We start from the raw sequence: 13,416 nt of genomic DNA on the forward strand, positions 1-13,416 counted from the left end.
TAAAAAACAAAATAGAAATTAATTATTATGTGAACATGGAATCCAATAAACAGTCCAAAAAGCCAAAACTGAGGTTTAAGGTCTTTAAAAATTGCATTCTTCTGATGTCCAGCTTTAAATAATGTATTTGCATAGTAATCAAACTGAACTGTAAGCGAGGTATTTACCTCCTTGAGACAGCCCATGAAGTTGTTGCTAACTGGAGAACCAGGCAGGTCAGCTGTGCTGGGGCTCCCACCCACATAGAAGAAGTCATCGGAGCCCAGCATGGTGTAATCTTCCTGGGTGTAGCCTGTAGTTGTCAGAATCCCATCCACTGATATTGTCACCTGGCAAAAAGGAGTAAAAGCAAGGTGAGGCAGAATTGTTTTGTTTTGAGTGTAAGATAGAGCGGTTGCTGCTATTTGAGAGCACACTCAGGTGTTTAATTATAAATGCCAGACCTGGTTTATCTGTGTTACTGATGACATGAGACAGATGATGAGAAAATTGTGCCAGACCATTTGATTTCTCTCTTTTTTTCAGTTAGTAAATTTCTGTTTGATTGAATATTTCTTTTTTGAAACGATGTTTCTTATATCACTAGATTTGTGGATTCATTTGTGGATTGAGCATCAGAGTTGAGAATGTGGATTAGCACAAGACAAACTTGCCAAATCTTCTCTGCCAAGGCCAAACAGCTTATTCTGTGACTGACTCTTGTGCTGAGCTTCTGTTACCCCAGGTGCAGAGCTGACAATCCAATGCCTGATGGGCACTCGATTAGGAGCACCTATGATCATGGACCTAGTGATCAGCTGATATCTGCTCACATCTGACTGAGGGCCAGTGCCACAGGGCATCATCAAGCTAGTGTATCGAAAGCCAAGATTCATATAGCAGAGGATGTCAGAGGTGTGCCAAAATGATAACACAGGAAGAAAGTGGTTTGAGCCGAGGTTTGCAAGATGATATGGCTGGTGGCTCTCTACCCATTAAAATTTGTGAGAGACTGAACAGTCAATCTCCAGACTCTAGAGCAGCCATGACTGTCCTTTACTGTGTACTATGTACATATGGATGTACTATGGAACCTGCACATGTGGAGGAACATTATGTGCAGCAATGAGTCCAGATTCTGTCTACAGCAGTTGGATCATATGGTGATTGTTGCACTGATAATAGATAACTGCTTTTAGCGGAGGCAGTGTGATGTGTCGGACGTCATCTCCCTCACTGATAATAAAGGCTTGTCATCATTGGAGGGGAGGCAACTTCAATGCAGGGAGATAGCGAGATAACATCTGTAACCAGTGGCTATGTATGGTTCTTCCACATGATACTGCGGCCCTGTTTGTCAAATGGATCGACTGTTAAATTCCCAACATGTCTTGTTTCTTCAGACTTCAATCATCCGATGACACCAACCAAGAGTCAATAGCACAAAGCTGCTTGGCATTGGCAGAGAAGATTTTCTCGGGTGCAGCTCAGATACTCAACTCTGCTGCTCAACCCACAAATCAAATTTCCCTACAAATGTGGCACCATTTAAACAGGCTTATCAACAGTTTAAGGTTTGCCAAGAAGCACTGTTACAACAAAGAAATAATTGATCAATCACTTTTTGTGCTAAGTTTGCTGTCTGTGTAAAATAGTAAAACAATATGTTAACTGACTGGATTTAGCTTCAAGCAACAAAAACATGCATTAATATTCATATGTAACTAGTAATCAAGCAAGCAGATGATTTGATTTTCTGTTGCATGTAAATATATATAATAAATATAGAAAAGAAAATAATGAGGATATTGTGGCAACCAAGAGCAGATGAAACCAACCAACCAACAGGAAAGAAATGCTGAGCGCACAGAATCAAAGAGTGCAGGCCACATCGCAGGACATGGGAAAATGTAGTAATATTGTAATAATAAGGAATAAAGTAATATTGCTGTGAGGACCTCTGGTTCTACTGGTAAGATTTATGGTTTAAAAAGATGTTACCAGAGAACTCTACACTTAAATCTTCCAGCTGCATGTCTTGCATGCCAATAACTCAACTGCCAAAGCATGTAATATATGAAAGGAAAACCAATGAACCTGGAGTTTGACTTTGTAAATCCAAAATATCATCATCATCATCTGTGATCCTTTTTGAGCTTATTTCATAATTAGCAGAAGAATTCTTAAGATATGATCAAAAATGTGTTTTCAAAGGTCACGTTGATCTTCGACCATCAAAGGAGAACATTTGTGCCGAAGTTGAAGAAAATAGTATTAGATTAGGCAAGCCTCCAGCTGCTTCTTTAGCATGCTAAAGCTCACGTCCAGCTCAGGTAGTGTTGTTTCCAGAGAGATACATTTTCTTTGAAGACTCCTTTTCTCGTATTTACAAGTCTGTACAATCAGTGTGTAATTACCTCAAAGCCAGTACTCTTACTGCAACGGGTACTTATCTATTATGCTCCTGCATCCTGCTCTATTTCATATTTTCCATATAATTTTACAGGATATAAACAGTATACAGTAAACTATTATCTGAGTTGTAATGTGGATTAGTCTCTGTTTCAGCTTATATCTTTCCTTACAGTTTTTCTGTTACAAGATTTGCCATTTGGTTATTATACCACATAGGTGAACATTCAACATAAACGGGTCGATGTCAGCCTAGTCTTAATCAGGTTGATGTTAAGAGGTTAACAAGAAATTCAAAAATGAAAAACAAGTTAATTTAAAACAAAAGGAAGAAGAGACTAAAAGGAAAATGAAGAAGTGAGCAAAGGAGCCAAAGAAAGCCTAGATCAGAAGAGCAAAATGAACCTGCTCCCTTGTTTTTAGAGGAGTGCTATCTAAGGGTACAAAAGGCAGAAAAGAGGAAAGATCGAAGTACACAGCAAACCAAAAAGACGATAATAAGAATGATATCTACCATACAATGGAGTTTGTTTATCACACCATATCCAATGCCTGTTTGCTTTGCAGAAAGATGGGGTGGGTAAGACAAGTTTATATGACTGAACAGAGGCTTTGTTCATACAAAGTATATCCGTTGATAAAAGTGGCAAAGGACAGAATCAGGGATGAGTGTAAAAACTACCCACAGATGCATTCATGACTTAAACTCATAAGTAGCTTTGTTGCTTCCTAGTGGCAGTCAGCAGGATAACTAACAGCCCGTTTGCAGCTGTCAGTGTGCTGTCGTCCTTATGTTCTACAAGGTATATTCAGCTGCTGTTGAATAATCCTGACCAAAACACTGACATGTTCATATCTTAAAGTACACCTGTATGCCTTACCTGCCGGAGGTTGCGGGTCACTTTGACATCGTGCCACGAGTTGTCATTAAACTTCCCATTGACCGGCTCCACAATGGCTTCAAAGGCTCCAGAGCCCAAGTTGATAACGAGGGAGACAGCTCCGTCCTTTAGCGCCAGATTGACATAGTCAGCTGACTTGCCGGTGTGAAGAATAAGGCCGTTCCGCTGCCACGTCTTAAAGGAGAGTGTAATTTCATCGCTACTGCTCTGGATTGGGTTCTGGGAGAGATCGTAGCAGAAGTACTCTGAGCCACGGAAAGTCGCCACATTCTCTTCTCTTGCTATAGTAAGAAAAAAAGATTGTAGTGAAGAATATGTTTCAATAAAGGTTAACATCTTAATCTTTTTTACATTATATAACATATAATATAATGAATATATATACAGTGGGGCAAAAAAGTATTTAGTCAGCCACCGATTGTGCAAGTTCCCCCACTTAAAATGATGACAGAGGTCAGTAATTTGCACCAGAGGTACACTTCAACTGTGAGAGACAGAATGTGAAAAAAAAATCCATGAATCCACATGGTAGGATTTGTAAAGAATTTATTCGTAAATTAGGGTGGAAAATAAGTATTTGGTCACCTCAAACAAGGAAAATCTCTGGCTCTCACAGACCTGTAACGTCTTCTGTAAGAAGCTTTTCTGTCCCCCACTCGTTACCTGTATGAATGGCACCTGTTTGAACTCATCATCTGTATGAAAGACACCTGTCCACAGCCTCAAACAGTCAGACTCCAAACTCCGCCATGGCCAAGACCAAAGAGCTTTCGAAGGACACCAGGAAAAGTATTGTAGACCTGCACCAGACTGGGAAGAGTGAATCTACAATAGGCAAGCAGCTTGGTGTGAAAAAATCAACTGTGGGAGCAATCATCAGAAAATGGAAGACATACAAGACCACTGATAATCTCCCTCGATCTGGGGCTCCACGCAAGATCTCATCCCGTGGGGTCAAAATGATCATGAGAACGGTGAGCAAAGATCCCAGAACCACACGGGGGGACCTGGTGAATGACCTGCAGAGAGCTGGGACCAAAGTAACAAAGGTCACCATCAGTAACACACTACAACGGCAGGGAATCAAATCCCGCAGTGCCAGACGTGTTCCGCTGCTGAAGCCAGTGCATGTCCAGGCCCGTCTGAAGTTTGCCAGAGAGCACATGGATGATACAGCAGAGGATTGGGAGAATGTCATGTGGTCAGATGAAACCAAAGTAGAACTTTTTGGTATAAACTCAACTCGTCGTGTTTGGAGGAAGAAGAATACTGAGTTGCATCCCAAGAACACCATACCTACTGTGAAGCATGGGGGTGGAAACATCATGCTATGGGGCTGTTTTTCTGCCAAGGGGACAGGACGACTGATCCGTGTTAAGGACAGAATGAATGGGGCCATGTATCGTGAGATTTTGAGCCAAAACCTCCTTCCATCAGTGAGAACTTTGAAGATGAAACGAGGCTGGGTCTTCCAACATGACAATGATCCAAAACACACCGCCCGGACAACAAAGGAGTGGCTCCGTAAGAAGCATTTGAAAGTCCTGGAGTGGCCTAGCCAGTCTCCAGACCTCAACCCCATAGAAAATCTGTGGCGGGAGTTGAAAGTCCGTGTTGCTCGGCGACAGCCCCAAAACATCACTGCTCTCGAGAAGATCTGCATGGAGGAATGGGCCAAAATACCAGCTACTGTGTGTGCAAACCTGGTAAAGACCTATAGTAAACGTTTGACCTCTGTTATTGCCAACAAAGGTTATGTTACAAAGTATTGAGTTGTATTTTTGTTATTGACCAAATACTTATTTTCCACCCTGATTTACCAATAAATTCTTTACAAATCCTACCATGTGGATTCATGGATTTTTTTTTCACATTCTGTCTCTCACAGTTGAAGTGTACCTCTGGTGCAAATTACTGACCTCTGTCATCATTTTAAGTGGGGGAACTTGCACAATCGGTGGCTGACTAAATACTTTTTTGCCCCACTGTATTATATAATAAAGATATAATATAATAATATCTTTACACTTTATCATATCATATTTGTATTTACAGGATTTTTTTTCTTTCTTTCTTTTTTGCTTACTGAGCAATTGGGTGAATATAAAAGAAAAGAAAGAAAAAAACAGGTTGAATAAATTAAGATAGGTCAGTTAAACCAAGAGATACTCTTAGGTGAATAAAAGGAATATCAATGTGATAACTGTATAAATATGACCCTTCAAAAATATCGGACATGACAGAGCAAAAAGCAAAACCTGCAAAACCAGGTGCTGAGAGGAACCGAAGAAAAGGAACTGGACAGCTGAGGGATAACACATGTAAGGTGTTATCTGCAATTAACTTTCTGTCTCTAAAGCAAGAATGCTGGACACTTTGATCAAACAATATAACCACAGGACTCCAATGCAAGGAGCTGCACGAGTACAGGTTTCATCTATTTCATTGGGGGTGTTGTTTAGAAACCATATGCACACTGATTTCATCATCATCATCATCAAAATAACAACAACAACAATAATAATAATAGGTTAGACAGTGAAACATGCAAACATGACAAAGGAAGTATGAGCCACCTGTAATCTGTTAATAAGGAATTTTTTAAAAGCATTTTGGGATAGATTTACTAATGTGTTGTGTCACCACAAAATTGGCTTGGTGTAAAACAAAAAAATACTGGTGATACAGTCCCGATCAAAAGTTTAAGAACACTTAAAACATCATATTTTGCATCGTTGGACCTTAAGGTTCCAAGTTGAGCTTCAACATGCAACAAGAAGAAATGGGAGTGAGACAAAGCATTTTTCTAAGCATGCAGTTCATTGAAAACAATGCTTGAATACAGAGGAGAGGAGAACGTGCACAGTGCTGAGGGGCTTCAGTGCTGATGCACTCAATGTCCAGGATGTGCTCAGTCAGTTTCATGAGCGTGTCCATGAACCATTAACAAACTTTGGCGCGGAGGAGAGCAGCTTTTTCAGAATGCTTGCTTAAGTGCATTGTGGACAGTCTTCTAGTTTTCAATGGGAGACTGACAGGAGATCGGCGTGCTAGAAACGTTGCCAATAGCTCTGCTTCCACTGCTTTGATATCACTTACATTTATTGTAAACATGCAGTACACAGTACAAGCAATTTACTCTGTGATTTATCGTCTTAACCGATACGTTTTTTTAAAGTTTTTTCTTTTAATAACTAATTCAGCACAAGGAAAGTATTGATGATACTGTTGTGGTACTGAGTCTATGACCCAGTGTTTCTGTTTCTTGTGCTCTCATGTGGCATTTAGCTTGAGTTTAGTTTCTAGTTCTTAGGTTATTGTTCATTTTAGTCATTCATGCCTCCCTGTGTAGTTACCATGTAGTTACCAGGTTCTGTCTCTATGTTTATTCATCTGTTTCCCACACGTATCTCTCCTTCTGTCTGTTCCCTGCATTCATTCAGTCCATGTCTTAGTGTGTTTCTGTTTGTTTCCTGTTTTATTTTGATAGTCTCATATCCTGTGTGCATTATGTTCAGTTATTTTCCTGTCCCGTTAGTCTGATTAGTTCCAGCTGTGTTTCCTCCGTTTCCCATTCTCTGGTTATCCTCTGTGTGTTTAGTCCTCTGTCTTCCTCTGCTTGTTGTCACGTCGTCCCTCGTTGCTATGTAGTTTCACTGTGCTCCTCAGTTTCCTCATAACTCCCAGCTTCTAGCTTGTAGTTTTCCCATTTTAGGTTATGTTTTTTGTATCTAGTACTTGAGTTTTGAACTGCCAATAAAGCTGCCTCTTTCAGTTTACTCCCCTTGTGTGTGAGTCCTCCATTTGAGTCCAACTCCTGCCTCTGCCTGTCACACAGCGATCTGTGACAGGATCTCCAGTTTCATACAGAGGTATAAGCTCAACCAACATTTTCAGATTAACATCAACAGAACCAAAGAAACAGAGTCCAAATAGAACAGAAAACCAGTCCAGAGGCTTGGCCTGGCCAAGGGGCAAAATTGAGGCCACGTAGCGATTAAGGGGACTGACGGGGAAAAACAGTTCTCGGGGTCAACCATGGAGCCAAGGCAAATGTTGACAGAGACAATGGTGCAACTCAGGTGGCAACTGCGAGGGTCAACGTTAATAGAGAGGAAGACACTTTTGACAGGAGGTCAAAGATGGCAGTGAAGACACTCAGGTGGCATGGCTGGAGGCGGAGTGGCAGAGGAAGGTACCCCTTAGGTGGTGAGGGCGAGGGCAACGAGACACTCCTGATGACCACCCCTGATGACCACCTCCAATGAGCCCTTCAACTCTTACAAGACTTTTAGTAGATCCCCCTATGGTATTGATTTCAAAATCCCACATTGCCTCATTCTCAAGTTATCACATTCATGTGTAAATGCTGCCCACCTGCCACTAGTGTGGATGCTGTGATATCAACGCTGAATGGGTAGGTTTTAATTTAAGTTAGTGTGTCGTGTTGGTACCTCGTTTATGTCAATGTTTGTACGGTAATGTTTATGTTAGCTTAGCTGTCAGAAACTTCTCATGGATGATGCTTGCTAAGCTAACACTTTCATCTTTGTTAGCTAATGAGTGAAATACATAGTAAACCAGTGAACAGGAGGGGCTACACTGTCTCCTAGTTTTGTTTCTCACATTAATATTACTGTTTATTCTGAACAGTAAACCTCTCACTCCGGAGCATGTCCACTACATAAATTCATGAACTAAATCATATGTAAACTGACTGGAAATATAAAAACTTTTATTTTAGTTTCAAGCTTTATTTAAACTTCTGGACAGAAGGCATTTTTAGTTTAGGTAGTTTTTTTTGTTTAAATACTATTAGAACTTAGAGCCGGTTGGGTACTGGACCCTAGAACAGCAGGTTTGCACACAGATGGTGGAGATAAGAGTTATTAAAGTAACTGTTGACTAATCGACTAATTAAAAACAAGAAGATTATTCTACTACAAAAATAATCTTTAGTTGCAGCTGAACATGGTCCATTCAGACCCAGTGTCCCCAGTCTTCCTCTGAATGCTGTTGAAGCTCTGTCAGAGGTGAGAGATCTCATAGTGGTGACTTTCACTAACATTTACATTTAGAAGATAGACCTCATCACTCAGATTTTTTTACTGCCAAATTGGCTACCAGCTTAGCCTGCAAACTGCCTCACATGGTGAGCCAAAGGCACAATCTCACAACGATAACTAAAAAGGCATTCAGACTGTTCATGGACTCTCCCTTCAAACACTGAGCACATACATGACAATAAAGTTCTCCATTAAGATCAGTTAAAGAAGTCAGTTACCACAAAGCTGTAAATCAGGGGTCTCCAACTCCAGGCCTCGAGGGCCGGTGTCCTGCAGGTTTTAGATCTCACCCTGGGTCTAAACACCTGAATCACATGATTAGTTCATTCCCAGGCCTCTGGAGAACTATAAAACATGTTGTTAGGTAATTTAGCCATTTGAATCAGCTGTGTTGGATCAAGGACACATCTAAAAACTGGTACAAGTCAAGAACAGGGTCCCAGGGGCCCAAGAACCACCCGGCACACGAATGGCCTTACACAATATAACGTGTAAGACCGGGACGTACAGGTCTACTTCCGGAAGGAGCGAGCTAGCAAACAACTGGCTCAGTAGGCACCCCCATTCCCTACACCAGGCCACAGGACTACGCACCATTACGGACTACAAAGCCAGGGACACTGCGCCGATCAACGCCGACTCTGCATTCACCAATGAGCTGAATCGGTTCTACGCCCGTTTCGAGGTTAGCCAGGCGGCTAATGCTATCTACCGCCTGACTACCGAGGACAGTGACGTCATCAGCGAGAGACCGGTGACCAGCATCGCGGAGCATGACGTCCGAGCGGCACTGAGGAGAGTGAACACAAGGAAAGCGGCGGGGCCAGACGGCATCACCGGCCGTCTGCTGCGCTGCTGTGCTGACCAGCTAGCAGGTGTGTTCACTTACATCTTCAACGAGTCCCTGGCGAAGTCTGTGGTCCCCACATGCTTCAAAAGATCCACCATCATCCCTGTGCCCAAGAACAGCAAACCCTCATCCCTGAACGATTACCGGCCAGTTGCACTGACCTCGGTAGTAATGAAGGTGTTTGAGAGGCTGCTGAAGAACATCATCTCCTCCTCCATCCCAGACACCACAGATCCGCTGCAGTTCACCTACAGATCCAACAGATCCACAGAGGATGCCATCGCCCACGTCCTACACACCACTCTCAGCCACGTGGACAAGAAACAGGGTAACTATGTGCGAATGCTGTTTGTTGATTACAGTTCAGCGTTTAACACAATAGTGCCCTGCAGACTGTTCACAAAGCTGAGGGAACTGGGACTTAACAGCCGTCTGTGTGCATGGGTGTTGGACTTCCTCACTGGCAGAACTCAGGTGGTGAGGGTGGGCAGGTGCTTCTCCAACAGCATCACCATCAACACAGGAGCACCTCAGGGATGTGTCCTCTCGCCACTGCTCTACTCCCTCTACACTTCAGACTGTGTGGCCACCCATGGCTCCAACACCATTGTGAAGTTTGCTGACGACACAGTGGTGTTGGGTGCCATCTCCAACAACGATGAGGCGGCCTACATGGATGAAGTGAAGAATCTGGCATCGTGGTGCCAGGACAACCACCTCCAGCTGAACGTCAGCAAGACCAAGGAGCTGGTGGTGGACTTCAGAAGGGGTCAGCACAGAGACTACAAGCCCATCATCATCAATGGAGCTCCAGTGGAGAGGGTGCAGTCCTTCAAGTATCTTGGTGTCCACATCTCCTCAGACCTGACATGGGCTGCCCACATTCAGGTCCAGACCAAAAAGGCTAGGCAGCGCCTGTATCACCTACGACAACTGAGGAAGTTCAGGGTCTCTCCAAAGATCCTCAGGATTTTCTATACAGGCGCTGTGGAGAGCATCCTCACACAGAACATGACATCGTGGTTTGGGAACAGCTGTGTGAAGGACTAAAAAGCTCTCCAGAGAGTGATCCGTACAGCAGAACGCTGCTGCAGGATTGCTCTCCCCCCGCTTCAGGACACCTACACCAGGAGATGCCGGACTAGAGCAGCGCAGATACTGAAGGACCCGTCCCATCCTGGCAACAAACTGTTCCAACTTCTGCAATCTGGTAGAAGGTTCCGCATCTTCCGGGCAAGGACAGAGAGACTCAAGAGGAGCTTCTATCCCCAAGCCATCCGTGCCCTAAACACACACACCCGCCCTCTCACATCATCTATAATTGACTGAGACAGGACTCTTCCAGACACTCTAAACCAAGGCACAATGTACATTTCAATTCCTTTAATTTTAAATATGTTTATATTGTCTATCCTGTAAAATAGTCAGATATCTATTCATATTAATGTACAGAATTCACCTGCTTGCTGCTACTACTGCACATTCACCCAGTGTATATACTATATGTATGTATATATATATATATATATATATATATATATATATATATATATATATATACATACATATATATATATATATATATATATATATAATGTTCTTCCTCTACACCCCCCCCCCCCCCCCCCCCCCCCCAATTTTTGCACATGTCGAGGAGCGTGTCAGGCTACATTTCACTGTGTGTTATACTTGTATAATTATGCATGTGACAAATAAAGAACCTTGAACCTTGAACCTGAACCAGGATAGGAAGTCTAGGGCCTACAATGGCAATGCCCTGGAATGCCACCAAGTCTGCAGCAGCACCCACCACCCCCACCACATAGAGGATACTGGAGTGTGCAAATGAGTCCAAAGACTCATCTGCAATTCAATTCAATTTAGGTAGACCCTACAATAAATCATGCAGAGAAAACCCCAACAATCATATGACCCCCTATGAGCAAGCACTTTGGCGACAGTAGGAAGGAAAAACTCCCTTTTAACAGGAAGAAACCTCCAGCAGAACCAGGCTCAGGGAGGGGCGGGGCCATCTGCTGTGATTGGTTGGGGTGAGAGAAGGAAGACAGGATAAAGACATGCTGTGGAAGAGAGACAGAGATTAATAACAGATATGATTCAATGCAGAGAGGTCTGTTAACACATAGTGAGTGAGAAAGGCGACTGGAAAGGAAAAACCCAATGCATCATGGGAATCCCCGGCAGCCTACGTCTATTGCAGCATAACTAAGGGAGGATTCAGGGTCACCTGGTCCAGCCCTAACTATATGCTTTAGCAAAAAGGAAAGTTTGAAGCCTAATCTTGAAAGTAGAGATAGTGTCTGTCTCCTGAATCCAAACTGGAAGCTGGTTCCACAGAAGAGGGGCCTGATCTGCACACTGCGTCACAACACCACTCAGCTATAACAGACACATACAGTAAAGGGATGATATAAACTGTTTTGTGTGTCAGACAAGCTGCACCAAAAAATGGTTGCTCGCTCACCTGAATGCCCCACCCCACCCAACAAGCCCTGGAGGCACAGACATCCTAACATGGGTCGACCCACCCGACATGCCAAGGTGGTCAGGGGGGTCCAGACCACCCTCGCACAAGGAGGGACTCAGTCAGAGACCAGGCCCAGCACCTGCCTCCACCAGGATGAGGCCACCTGCCACCACAAAAACCCCAGACCCCACATCCTCCACGGTGACCAACCAAGGCAGATATACAGACACTCCAAAACAGCAACCACAGCTCTCCAGCCCCCAGGGGGCCGCCATATACCAGTAGTCCCAGAGACCATCCCCACCCACCTGTAAGGCAAATAGGGAAACAAGACTACAGCTGACTCCTCTCACTAAGTAATGGAATTGATCAATGGGGACCAGAGAGAGACAAATTCATCCAGTTGGTTTTATAAAGAGGCAGACATTCTCTCCGGACTAATGTGATCAAAACTAGCAGCATGGCCTCTTCACCTGTCCACCCTGCATTTTCCTGCTCTTTGTGTCAGGTGTTTAGTTATTCCTCTGCCTCCTTTAGCAGTAATGATACTTGACAGTGAGGAGTAAGCGCAGGCCTAAAAAGATGCCTCCAGTTCACCACCAACCCATTCAAGTGCCTAACTGTCTCGCCCCACGCGGTGACACACCCACTGTGGATCAAACTCTGGTAACTGGCAATTCTGTTCTGAGACATGTGAAGCTAGAGACACCAGCAACCATAGTCAATTGTCGTCTAACGGCAAGAGCAGGTAACACTGAGGCAAATTTAAAGCTGCTGGCTAAGGATAAATATCTGCAGAGGCTTATTTGAGGAGTTTCAGTCAGGTTTCAGAGCTCAGCACAGCACAGAAACAGCTTTAGTGAAGGTTACAAATGATCTTCTTATGGCCTCTGACAGTGGACTCATCTCTGTGCTTGTCCTGCTAGACCTCAGTTTTTGAATGCGTTTGCTTGTTTTTGAATAACTATTGTGATTTGGTTCATAGTGATCTTGGTTCTCCCTCCCTCAGTGTTTATCTTCTATATTTAGTCAGCCTTTCTCTCCTTGTTTGCTTTGGTTTTGCTCCCTGACTCATTGTGTCTGATTAGTCCCAGCTGTGTTTCCCTCTGTCTGTTGTTGTGTTGTCCCATTTGCTGTTTGATTTTTCACTGTACCTCGTGTCCATCACAACTCCTAGCTTCTAGTTTTCTAGTTTATTAGTTCATAGTTTCTTGGTTCCTAGTTTTTAGGTGTTGTGTTCTTATATCCTGTATTTGAGTTTGGCTCTAGCACATTAAGGCTGCTTCCTCTATTGTTTATGAGTCCTGCATTTGGGTCCTCGTCCTGCCTGCCACATAGCACCATACATGACAGTTTAGAGATTTGCCAATCATTGCATTCTGTTTTTATTTAGTTTTTACCCAGTATTGCAGCTTTTTTTGCAATTGGAGATGTGTTTAAAGCATAGTTTAAAAAAAGTGTTTGGATTGTATGGATAGTATCGCATTTCATAGCAAATGTATCTCCAAAGGGTTGCCTACTAATTGGAAAAGTCAGCACTGTGATCTCTGACTTGTGGTGACCCAGATGTTGAGACTTTATAATGCAGTCTGACATGGAGTCCAAAGCCAGTAGGTGGCTAAATCCTCTCTGTATGTTTTATGTTGTGTGTATCTGTGCTGTCAACTTTCACACAAAGAAAATTTCACATATTTGGTAACCCAAGTGGAATGGCAGAAT

General features: G+C 43.2%; 1 protein-coding gene across 1 annotated transcript in view; it reads right to left on the reverse strand.

The window, feature by feature from the left end:
- Nucleotides 1-13,416, reverse strand: part of nrxn3a (neurexin 3a) — a 220,619-nt gene that overhangs the window by 127,519 nt on the left and 79,684 nt on the right. The window contains 2 exon segments of the mRNA XM_014408191.3: nt 168-329; nt 3,273-3,574. Of these exon segments, the coding sequence (XP_014263677.2) occupies nt 168-329; nt 3,273-3,574 (464 nt within the window).

This window comes from Maylandia zebra, linkage group LG19 (assembly GCF_041146795.1).
Source record: "Maylandia zebra isolate NMK-2024a linkage group LG19, Mzebra_GT3a, whole genome shotgun sequence".
NCBI lineage: Eukaryota > Metazoa > Chordata > Actinopteri > Cichliformes > Cichlidae > Maylandia > Maylandia zebra.